At 40.9% G+C, this 13119-nt stretch overlaps 1 protein-coding gene across 1 annotated transcript in view; it reads right to left on the reverse strand.

Annotated features, from left to right (window-relative positions):
- Positions 1–226: 226 nt before the first annotated feature.
- dgkq (diacylglycerol kinase theta) overlaps positions 227–13119 on the reverse strand; it is a 28636-nt gene continuing 15743 nt past the window's right edge. Inside the window, exons 13-23 of the mRNA XM_080416872.1 lie at positions 12040–12190; positions 10774–10812; positions 7830–7945; positions 6613–6764; positions 5619–5767; positions 5331–5509; positions 5043–5143; positions 4597–4743; positions 4195–4306; positions 2746–2898; positions 227–2137 (exon numbers count right to left, since the gene is read on the reverse strand). Coding sequence (XP_080272998.1) covers positions 2036–2137; positions 2746–2898; positions 4195–4306; positions 4597–4743; positions 5043–5143; positions 5331–5509; positions 5619–5767; positions 6613–6764; positions 7830–7945; positions 10774–10812; positions 12040–12190 — 1401 coding nt within the window. The 3' untranslated portion in view covers positions 227–2035. The remainder of the gene's footprint in view (positions 2138–2745; positions 2899–4194; positions 4307–4596; positions 4744–5042; positions 5144–5330; positions 5510–5618; positions 5768–6612; positions 6765–7829; positions 7946–10773; positions 10813–12039; positions 12191–13119) is intronic.

Genomic DNA, 13119 nt, shown 5'->3' on the forward strand with positions numbered 1-13119 from the left:
CATTATAAACAGGAATCTTTACAATAAGATCCATTGTCATCTATTCTAGAGCTATCATAAGATGGTTGCATTTCTTTCAAGTTCTGCATCACTGGGAATGTGGACGAAGCATCTCTCTGATATAGTCCTCTTCTGAATCCTTTTGCAATGTCGGTCCATTTTATAATGAACAAGCAGCAGAAGCGTGTCTCAGCGGAGAGAGGAGGATCAGGCTAAGGACTTGGTGCACATGGTTAAACATAACAGAGAGAAGAGTAGATCTCACACACTACTGTACATATTCCATGTGCTTAATTGGACTTTTCCACCCTCTGTGGATCTTCATCAGTTCAAATTAACCATTGTCCAATAAAGGTGTACGTACAGGTGTACTGTATGGAGTTTAGGTGCAGGCTCTACTCTTTTCTCTATTGCTGTTCGTTTAGCCCAACACATCGATGCGCATTTCTACACTTTGTAGTGTTCAGCTTGTGTTATTAATCAACAGTACCTCAGACTACTGAGTTGTTGTAAGTAGCATGGTGGGTGATGCCATCTCATTTCCCATAGGTCAACTTTTAGTTTTTAATTAAATAACTGTTATTGTTTTTTTTAAGGCTTTCACGTCCCCATATGTCATTATATTTACTGTGTCACTGGAAAGCCTAATCCTTCAATTTGAGTTAAATTACCCCAAATCTATAATTATTCAACTGTAATCTTCACCTGGCACTAATGACAAATGGCTGAGACAAATTATGTCTTGAGTCCATTACAGCATTCTTCTCCCAACCAAACATAAGACGTAATAACAGTCTGGAATGCATTAGCAAGGTGGCAATTGTTTGTAAGCATAATATATCCTGTGGTATTGAGGAATATTACTTAAAAAAAACGCTACTTTGTACATGATGAGGTATTTTGTTACTTTGCAAGCATGCATTAGAAAAAAAGAGTAGTAAATTCAGTGTGTGCATGTTTGGAGTTGCGATTAGTTTACTTTGAAGTCTATACTATAGACGTGTCTCATCCATAACTGATGTTTGTCTGGAAGGGGATTAATTGCAGCCACCAGACACCAGGCGCAAATGGTAGATTTAAGCTACCAACTCTACAAGCCACTTTGATAAGGAACCCCTTCTCCTCATTTAAAAAATCATGTTTGGCAGCCTTTTTGCTATTTTGTAAAATATGTTTTGGAAAATTCACCTATGAAATGCCCAAATTAGGGAGGCTAGATTCAAGTGGATAAATAAGAAGAAAAGAAGAAAAGTGGCTCATATATTTACAAATCCACTGCCAATTGTGCCATATGAATGACAATGTTAACTTTAAGCCACTAAGTTCCTAGAATTATGTTGAAATTCCAATGACTTAACATCGGTTGGTTTTGTCATCACCCATATGGTTAAGTTATTCAAATTCTATGCATCTCTATGCACAATGGATTTACAACTTTAGTTACAGCTAAGTCCTAATGATACAGATTGGTCACTATGGTTTTAATCAGCTGTGAGTTTGCATCTGATTTTACAAGCACATTAGCTCTGGGGAGCTTCTAAACAAGAAGCACTTTGTCTCCTGTGCTCTTTAGGGCCAACGTGTTAATGAAGCATTTAACATCCACATAATCACTCTGCCGTAGATAGGGCAATTATGATTAATGTTAGATTCCTGGGAGATTTATGTTGAATGTCAAAAGCTTATTAGAATTAAAGTTCATTTTCTTCAAACTACTATCTGAAGAACGTTGATATGAGACTTTCAAGACAGCCAGACCTGATCTGGGCCAATTCTAGGTAATCCTGGTCCTGGACTGCAAGTGACCACTAGATGGAGTAAAGAAAGAAAAAGTCTGCCAAGCTGTAATCAGATACTGCCTTCTCATACTGTCTATGCATCAGCCAAAGGCCCGTCAGTGCTTGCTACTCAAGCCATCTGAGATGCTGCACGGAAATCACACTCTCCTGGATACAGCAACGTGTAGGAGCTAGAATGGCGTTCTAGTAATGGCAGGAGGCAGGTTAAACCAGACAACTGGCATCCAGATAAGGTGTCAGTGTCCTCCATCGCTGGAGGAAGGGCTCTCAGAGCAAGTGTCCTTCACGCCTGCAGACTGCTTCTTCTGTTTATGCTTAGATTTCTTCAGCATCCGTACCTGCAGAAATTACATGACATATAATTACATAAAGACGTGTACTCCTTGTGTTAAAAGGCCGATCACAACAACATTTATGACAGCTACATTTCACACCAAATTAATTGGCGAATTAAACTAATAGTCGTAATTAAAGGGTTTCTATAGTGATCCCCAAGGGGAAATTACGTCTCTGCATTAATCCATCAGTTGCTTGATCCGAGGGAGTGCATAGTAGCAGTTGAAGGTTAAGTGTCTTGCTCAGGGACACTTAACCAGGCGAAATTAAGCCTGGAGGAGCCGAGGATCAAACCAGTCACCTTCCTATTCCTAGACGGGGACTCTACCACCTGAGCCACTGCCGCCATTTAGTAGATTCACTTCCTGTCACCACATCAATTTGCCACGATTCTAATGCGTACAGTTAAACGTTGGTTAAACGCCAACATGCAAATTTGTACCATCGACCATTAACAAGACTGCTTTGACAAGTGTTGACCTCGGCTGGAGCAGTAACATTGTGGAGGAAGCAATATGTTAAATGGACTATATTTACATAGCGCCTTTATCCAAATGCATTACAACGTATTTCACATTTACCCACACACACACACACAATATCCAAGTACCTTGGGACCAGCAGCTGATATGATGATGTGTCCAGGGCTTTGAATCCAGGGCTCTCCATCCACCTGAACTGGGATGGGTTTAGTCACCGTGATCCGGATGTAGTTCCCCTGGGCAATCCGGATCCCTGACCGCATCCCGCTCTGCACCTGGCCCTGTGGACGGAGTATGGACACACATGTGCGCACGCACACGCACACACACACACACACACACACACACACACACACACACACACACACACACACACACCAAAGATAGAAAGAGAAGGAGAAGAACACAGACAGACATACAGACAGGAAGCAAGCACCCACATAAATAGACAGACAGATTTACGCGTGCACACAAACATGTCACGTACACACAATTTATATTCAATTTGTATATGTGTACAGTATACTGCATTAAGGTTGTATTGACAACTGACCTAAATTCCCTTAGTTACATTTACCTATTAGACCTTACTCAAGTCCACATAGCATGACATGCACTCTATGCAGTTCATACAAAACAATAGTGCAGTATAGACAAATCACGGGGTTCAATACATTTACCCATTTTGGAAGAGCTTAGTATCCATAGAAAATGTTCTAAGAACTGAGTAGTCTAACTGAAATGACTATCCTGTTGTCAAAGATCTTAAAGGGACTACACCATGAATTTTTACTTTTCCTTCTTTTTTGTGTGTTTTTGGTCTCCCCTACCTCTCTTCTATCCCCAAAAATACCCCAGTTTGAACACTCAGGCTTTCACAGCATATCTGGGGTTTTCTGTAAATTGGTCTCAAAACAGATCAAACTGATTTTCACCGAACGACGTCACGTTCGGTACAATCCCTCCCGTTTTTTCAGTTCCAACTAAAAAAAATACTTTTTCCACACAGAACCAGGAGATAACATGCATACAAACTGGCTCAATAGCGCCCCGTGCCAAACAGGACAATGTGGTATTGCAGGTGAAAGTGCTTTATAAGCCAGAGAAAAGTTAGTTGGAATGAGTATATCTGAGGCTTGATTTAGGTTCAAACCTTTTGAAAAACGTTTGAGGGACATAAACAATATGATATTAAATATATATATATATTTTTTAATTCATGGTGTAGATCCTTTAAAGCTGCACTCTGGCACTTTTATTAATGAATGAAACATTATTCTAGAGTAATAACAGTTTTTCGCTCTAATGGAACACAAATGGAACCAATTTGTACACTAAGACATTTTTACATGTGAAGAGAAACAGGAAATGGTCTTTATTTAGAATACTTTACAGTATATTCACGCAATATGTGAAATGCATCAAACATGTCTCCCAAAAAAAAAGGTGTCCTACCCGACACCAGTGTATACATTTCGGAATAGATGAGCTGGAAGACCCCCTCTAACCACTGCAGATGTGTTATGTTGTATTATCATACCCTACAGACTGGTTAACCATTATATGATGGTTCCTACCATGTGGACCACTCCTGTGACCCCCACAACTTCCAGCATCCCGTCATCAATACGGGGTTTCCCATAGCGAGAGTCACCTTCTGAACCCCACAGGTCTGCTCCCGAACCCCAGCTACACACACACACACACACACACACACACACACACACACAAAGAGAGGCATTCATTATTGATGTCTTGAGTTTTGGAAGTTATAGTAGGGTTCTGTGAAGTCTTATTCCTGTGGATTTATTGTTAGTTATGTGTTAATGAAATACTACAAAAAGTTGTATGTCTTTTAGGTGTGTGTGTGTGTGTGTGTGTGTGTGTGTGTGTGTGTGTGTGTGTGTGTGTGTGTGTGTGTGTGTGTGTGTGTGTGTGTGTGTGTGTGTGTGTGTGTGTGTGTGTGTGGGGTGTTCTACCTGGGGATATTGAGGAAGATGAGTCCCTCTATGCTTGGAAGTTCTACATCTTGTTTATCCACCTGCAGTTTGAGGTCTTTATGAAGGTTCCTGGTGTGGCTCAGCTTCTGCAGACCAACCTTTACATACACACCTTTGTTGTGAAATCTGCACCAAAACACACAACATAAAAAACACATATTAAAACCTCATATATGGAATATCAAATATGATGTTCAAGTTGACTGAAAACATCAATTATTTTCTTTCCTTGATTTGGATTACCAGCATCAGGGTGTAAACAAAAGTTTCTAATTTCTTTCACTGTATGTATGTAAAACAGAAGTCTATCCTTGTAATTATTGCACTGTCTCAGCCAAGACAGTTTCTGTCAAACAAGGTCCAGCTTCCTCCATAAAACCTTCCATAAATAGATGTATGGATTTGAATTCAATTGCTGTGAGTACCTGCTGTTGAATTTATCCGGATCCTCTTCCCGTGCATGGTGGAAATCTAGGCTAAGCTCAGCATCGATGCCCAGACCAAAGTAGTTGTTCATCTGGACAACCTGTGACACAGATTAACATTCATGTTATTTCACAAAAATCATGCTGTTTTCAATGCTTTAGTGTCACACAGTCAAACACAACATAGCAGAGAAATAGCTCTATCTCAACTCGTGTTTCAATTAATTTCTACTTCTTGGTAGTGTGCGTTATGTGCCTGCTCAAAAAACATAACTGTCCGTCTGTGACCTTTGGTGGCTCCAGGAAGCCGTTCTCCTTGCCATCCTCGGAGACATCCTGAGCGTCCAGCAAGATGGTCCAGCGGTCCATCTGTACCTCGTCTGCCTCGTCCACTGACACCAGGATATGGTGGGGGTCCTCACCGCTGTAGCCTGCCCCCCAGCGCAGGATGCGGGCTAGGTCGTTTCCTACAAAAAAAAGGAAAACAAGTCCTCTTCAATCCTCTCCAGTTTTTTTTCCCCCCAGCAGATGAAGACTTTTTAAACATAAAATGTCAGCAAGAGTCCAGTGCCCTACCTGTTCCCAGAGGGACAATGCCTATAGGAGGTTCAGGACAGGACAGTTTGTGTCGGACAGCCTCCAGGACCCCCAGCACCCAGCCCACTGTCCCGTCCCCTCCACAAACTAGCACCCGAAACCTGTTCACCTCCCGGAACGTATGGAGTCTTGAGAGGATGGGAGAAAAGCAAATGAGAAGGATAAGATAAATTATTTTAATGTCTTTTTGGGGGAGAACTTGCAATGCACCCTTCTTCTTTGTATAACCCCCTTTAATATTGCCTGTTAAAGTATGGTGTATGTCAAATGGATGTTATGGTAATTACCATCTTCTAAACGGACAACAAACAAGCTCAAATAAGCCCTCTAAGCTTACTGCTGTGAGATACAGTATGTATTTGTTTTGAGTGTTTGGTATTCATAAGATGCAGAGCTAGTTGATACCATTGACTTAGCAGCATGAAAATGTAAATACTGATCATATACATTAGGTCATTGAGCCTGGGTCCCCAATGCTTAGTGCTCTTGTTATTGTCATGTACTGTGATGGTCATGTGTCTTGTATCATATTTGCAAACCAAAACTGCGCCTCGTGCCTCCAGCTTGGTCATTCCAATGAACACAAGTGGCCATGTTCTAGGGCGGGATGCCTGGCGAGCTCTGTGATGCAAATTCACCGGACTATCACTGCGTCCATTCACACATTGAGCCATTTGGGCTGAATCGGACATTACCCCGACTTAACTCAAGGGAGATGGTGTAAAATCTGTTAGATGTCAGGTCTTACTGAATCGGACATTTGCGTTCACACATACACCCCCACCGGTTAACTTCTAGATAACTTCTAGGTTACAGGGCACGTGTTAAGGCCATAATATAGACTTGGAACAGCATCTCAGTGATTACTGCACACGTGTGCCAACTCTGTAAAAGTAAATAACAGTGAATACTCTCATAACAATCTGACAACTCTGACAACAATCTGACAGCTCTTATTTCACATTTCTCTCACCCAGCCATTGGCCCTCCATTGGAAATGTCGAACACTTGGTGGGGATTTAGAAGCTTCCGGTAACTGTAGAGGAGCTCTCTGCCCTTCAGGCCACCACTCTTAGGGTTCACAAACACCAGCAGAGGAGAGGCATCCTTTGGCAGTTTGTTGTGCTGAGGAGAGACCACATGATAAGGGGAGATAAATGATCAGCCCCAATAATTTCCCACAATCCCTTGCTGTGCATGAGCAAGTACATTTGTAAAATACAGGCAAAAAGGAATATAAAACATGACCAGATGATGCTGTAATAAGCACAGAGCTCAGCCCTGAGCCCCATTTGTCCTAAAGAGGCGACACTTGGTTTGGATGTGTAACTATCTGGACATATTGAACATTTTAAATTGTTCTAGTAAAATAACTTGTGCACTTTCATCATCCACAGCTAAGTCAAACTTCACTACGATATTTTCTAACTATTATGTTTTGCTTCATTGATTACATTTTTCATGTCGGTTTTCTCATATTAGTGCCACTCGACAGATTTATCTGTCAAACAAAAAGAGCAGCATTGCCTTTGTTTGTCTTTGAGCGTCAGTGTGAAACAATCGTATCAAATAGGGATCTAACGCATACAGTATCAAGCTGGGGATCCTTGAAATTAAAAAGGTTGAGAATCACTGCCTTTGGCTAACTGAGTACATTTCTGCTAGAAGCTGAATAACTAATTTGAATCCCTAAAGCATGCACTCAGCTGCTACTCGCCTCAAGCATGTACCTGACTCTCGTTATGATACTGTCTCCAAGCTGGAGACTCCTCCAGAGCATTCAACCCAACCCCAGCACACGCGCTCCCTCTCGTGTTGACAACGCAGCTATGTGGGGTACATCTACAGTATGTACACCGCCCTTCCTCACACTGCTACTATGCAAATGCAAACATGACCTGGTTTGCTGGATCATTTGGTCGTCTGCCTGTTCACATACTGTATGCAGTGCAGTACACCAATCATAAACTAACAGTACATTCGGCTGTGCAAAGGTCTTATCTCCCTTTACTTTCTGATGAGATAAGAAGATTTTGATCACCGTTTGCTGTTGCGTAAACTGGCATAATATCCCTATTACATACAGTAAATGTATATTCATGAGCAGAGTGACATTTTGGATGGTACAGTAAGTAAATATAATTTGCAGGTGTTATTGATATTCTACTAAAATACCAAAACCGGAGTTACCATGATCTCTGGTATGACCAAGGAGCTGAGGGGCTTGTTGCCAACAGCTGTGTCTTTGGCCAACATGTAAATCCTCTCAGCCTCAGAGAAACACGAGATCTGCAGCACGATGGCACCTAGAGAACATGCACATAGCAACAACCATACACACAGACGGATAGACAGCAACAGATACATACGTGAGCAATTGCACACACACACACACACACACACACACACACACACACACACACACACACACACACACACACACACACACACACACACACACACACACACACACACACACACACACACACACACACACACACACACACACACACACACACACACACACAGGTTAAATGAGGCTGCTACAACAATGGTCCATTGTTCTGCGTGACTCACCAGTCAGTCATATTTGACTGGATCAAGGACTCAAATTTCTATGACACGTTTCTCCCAGTGTTCTAATTATACCAGTAAATTAGTCAAATTTAACTGCCACTACCAGGACACAGGACCAAACACACTCCTACTATTTACTAAAATTGACCCTCCCCACCCCAGATTTATGATAGCTACGCATATCAGCTGAATAGAACAGCACTGAATGAAAGCAATAGCAGGCTTATGTGATTTGGTTTAAAATCATTAAATTGTATCACAATTTTGAAATGTAGGCTATATGTTATGGTAAATGTAGAAAATTAGAAAAACTAAATTTGGGAAAACACTCCCACAATTAATGGTCAATGTGTTTTCAATTTGACCGGGGTCAGCAACCCGCGGCTCTTTAGCCCCTCCCTAGTGGCTCCCTGTAGCTTTACAAAAAATATAAGCAAATTAACCATGTTTATTTTCTTCACATCTTCATTTTAATAGTAGTAGGCCAAATATGACACATACATTCTTGCGTTCTCCAATATTGTAAAAATGTGTAGAATAAATAAAAAGTTACAACTTTTCTGTCAACTAAAGTTTGTGCCATAGCCTGTGACACATTTATTGGCGAGGAGCCTTACAGGTGGCTTGTGTAAATAAAGTGTTGCCATTCTAAATAAAAGAAAGATTACTGAGGAAAGCAGAGAGTTTAATAGTTTGTGGACAGAGTTGTTTGCTTTCACTGCCAATGCTGCTGGATCACCTGTGTGTTTGATCTGCTGTGAGAAGTTATCATAATTTAATGAATGCTCGTTTATGTATGTATTTGTATTTTGTAATTTGGATAGCTCCAGACATATTTTGTATTTATTTTTTTGGTCCAAAGTGTCTCTTTTGACATTTAAGGTTGTTGACTCCTGAATTTGACCAATAAGAGAAATATCATTAAACAGGACTCTTTTGTTCCAAAAGGAGGTGATAAACTATTCCGTCAACCATGGCTTGCCAACTCGGACGGCACAATTGTCGCACAAGGCCATCAGCTGTTCGGCATGGGCACTCGCTTGCCTGGCAGCTCGCTTGGGCATGCCTCACAATCCTCAAGGCCTCGCTGTTGGCACGACTGCCTTGTTTTCAAGTGATGCAAAGATATATAGAATTATAAGCCAAATATATTATGATGTTTTGGCTTGACTACATTGTGATATTTAATTGTAGATTAAATATCAAGCACCCAAGCCCAGAGAGGGCTCCTAAGGCAGTGGTGCATCTAAAAGAGGGGCTAGCAGTGGTGGAAGAAGTACTCACATGTTTTACTTAAGTAAAAGTATCAATACTGCAATGTAGATATACTCTGTAAAAGTCTGGAATTCAAAATTGACTTGAGTAAAAGTACTAAAGTGTTGGTATCAATAGGTACTCAAAGTACCAAAAGTAAAAGTACTCATTACATTTCACACGTTTTCAAATATATAAAAATCCTTTTTTTAAATAGCAGATCTACAACATTTCACACGTTTTCAAATATATACAATTATTTTGAAAATAGCAGATCTAGAAGCTCATGCGACGCATTGTGAGCTTGTAGATCAGCTATTTTCAAATGGCCGAAATGAATATAGGATTGAAGTGGTTAATATGTTTTTTGATAATAATCAAAATCTACAAAGTAACTAGTAACTGAAGTTTTTTTTTTTTTTTACAATATTTGCCTCTGAGATGTAGTGGACTAGAAGTAAAAGTACTGAAAACTGGAAATACTCCAGTAAAGTAAAAGTACCTAAAGAAATGTACGTAAGTACAGTACTTTAACCCACTAATACCTGGAACGCATCTGTGTCACTTAAGATTTATTTGGCTATTCAAAAATAGCAGATATACAAGCTCATGAGCTTGTAGATCTGCTATTTTTTTTAAATCGTGAAAAAACTGTTTTTAATTTTTTTCCAAAAAATGTTTTAGATTTAGATTTTTTTAAAGAATCGCCTCAGGTCTCAATGGGTTAAATTAGTTACTTTACACCACTGGGGGGGCTAGTACACACTGGTGGGTTGAGCCAACAGAAGAGGCCAGGGGAGACCAGTACAGACTGGCTGGTTGTGCTAACAGAGGGGCCATGGGGAGACCAGTACAGAGCACAGACTGGGTGGGTTGTGCTCTGAATGGTGATGAGGGAGGGAGGAGACAAAAGTTGCTTGACCATTTTGTATCGCCTGCTTGTTTGTTGGTTTCTACATCCTAAAACTGTGATGCGTCGATAATGTGATAAGAGCTGTATTACTGGCACAGCAATTTAAAAAAGGGAGCTTATTTATGATCAATAAACAAGTGAGGCTGAATATCCAACACACACACGTTGAACAAGTGAAGGATGGACAGGACGATTGGTTTACTCAGTATACTGTATGGTGGAGTGGTTCATTTTCCCACTGGGACCATGCATACTAAATGATGTATGCACTAATGTAAAACATTAAAAGCATCCACTGAATGGGATGTGTTATGATGATGCTTGAGGAGGGAAATGATCTCAGCAGTGGGGTGGATCTGGCATGTGTGAGCGTGTGAGTAATCTACCTACCTTGGCTCCCGTAAAAGTGAGTGATGGTAACCAAGTGACCTGTAAGGGCAATGAGAGAAGACAGAGAATCATTGAGTATATCTGAATATTCATGCTGTGAACTGACCGAGAGAGAGAGCGAGAGAGAGAGAGACACACAGAGAGAGACACAGAGAGAGAGACAGAGAGAGAGAGAGAGAGAGAGAGAGAGAGAAAGAGAGAGAGGACAGTGAGGGAGAGAAAGAGTAAAGCAGCAGGACATTGAGTCATGCTGAGAACTCACTTTGCCCTCATTACTTTTTCAAATTTCTAAAACGTTCCACTGTAAAACAAGAGGGAATTGGAACAGTTTTTCTTTTTACTTCTATATCATTGGTTCTCAAAGTGGGGTCAGGGGGACCCCCCAGGGGTCCATGGAGGGGTAATTAGTTAATATAGTGTCACAATCATTTTAACCACTTTAACCATATTTTATAGTTTGGCAGATATACAAGCACTGAGTGGCAGATATACAAGCACTGAGTGCCGTGCCATGAGCTTGTAGATCTTCTATATTTGAAAAATAGTGAAAACTTTTGTTCCAGGGGTCCCTGGAACAAAACATTTTGAGATGGGAGTCCGCGACCAAATACATATCATTTTCGGGGTCCTCGACATGAAAAAAGTTTGAGAACCAAGTGATCATTATTATGTAAAACCAATGCTGCATACCCTTTTAGCACAGAACTGGTACTGCAGACCAGTGTTGATTTTGTCAACTAAAACTATGATGAAAAATGCTCATCGACTACCTTTTTCCACTGGTTAAAACTAAATAAGAACTAAATAAAAACTAGGCTACGATGACTAAAACTAAGACTAAATACATTGACAATTTCGTCAACAAATAAAAACGAGACAAAAGTGTTAGTGAGGGACTAGTGGAGAAGAGATCCAGTAGAACTAAAAAGACAAGTCGTTTTATGTTTGGTTGCGCTCGGGTGTTGCGCTCTGAAAATAGCCGATCTACAAGCTCTGTAGATCGGCTATTTTCAGCATGCAACCAAGTGTTAGATCAGCCTTAACAATGCCATCAAGGCACCGCCAAAATACATTTTAGTCGACTAAATCAACTGTAGTTTTAGTTGACTATAATCTTATGATATTTAGTCGACTAAAACTAGACAAAAACCAAAACATTTCAGATGACTAAAATATGACAAAAACTAAATGGAATTTTATTCAAAGGACTATGACTAAAACTATATCAAAATTTGCTGTCAAAATCAACACTGCTTGCAAACTCACTTTTGACAGCAAGGTGTTCATGGATCAGCTGAGTGTACTCCTCTCGGCTCAGCAGGGAGGGCAGGCCACCAATCAGCAGGTTCACTTGGACAACCCGGTTCCGGTTCTCTGTTAGATAGAACCTGGTCTGGTTCATCTGCCGCAAGGATATCTGGCAAAGAAAGCATACATACAACAAAGACCACATGAATATGTCCCTGATTTCAATGTTTCATTTCATGGAGATCCGTCAAACTGACCCCGATGAAGAGCCTGGGCTCGAAACGTTGTCATTAAATTACATTGGAGCAGATGAGTGTGCAGGTTTATTCTTTTTCCGTCTCTATCTACCATCACTGTCAAATAAAGGTTTTAAAATGCCCCCCAAAAATAAATAACTTAAAAATAAGGACACGATCTCCGGCTGGCTTCCTAGCCACCAACACCACCAATTGTGCCAGGCCAAGCTGGAGGCACCACTGGCAGGAATCAAACGTGGGCCACTGCAGTGTTGGGTGAGTGTTTTAAACCTGTGTTTTAGACACTCCGGGCCCTATTTTGCGCATCTTAAGTACCAGGTCTTATGACTTAACTTAAGACCTGGAGGCGTGGCCAATACTGTTTGGCTATTTTGAGTGGCCAAACAGCATTGGCCACGCCTCAGGGCCCAGTATTCGAACATGGGAGACTGTAATTGGTAGTTGGTTGTAGGTCTAACCAATTGCGTCGAGGGCCAGCGTTTTGATCCCGCCCCTTGGGAAAAAAAACATCCTCATAGAGACACACGGGGACTACAAATTTCACGCCCACTTTTGAGACAGCGCCGCTACTCGAGGTCCGTTAGAACGATGAACTGCAGCTGCCAATGCAATCCCTATGAGAGGATATGAGAATTAGCCTACTTTTGAAATATTCCTACATTAACTGGAGACGATATTGATTTAAATAAAAATATGTTTCCAAATGTATGGAGTGTCTTTGTCAACATATCTTCTTGTTTTCTTAATAGTTGATGTGTTTCACATTTAATTTTCCACTTTAACGAGTTACCCATAATGCTAACACAGCAGAGGGTAGACAGCAGACGGGCATTTCAGTGAC

This window comes from Gymnoscopelus braueri (assembly GCF_963280865.1).
Source record: "Gymnoscopelus braueri genome assembly, chromosome: 20".
NCBI classification, from domain to species: Eukaryota; Metazoa; Chordata; class Actinopteri; order Myctophiformes; family Myctophidae; genus Gymnoscopelus; species Gymnoscopelus braueri.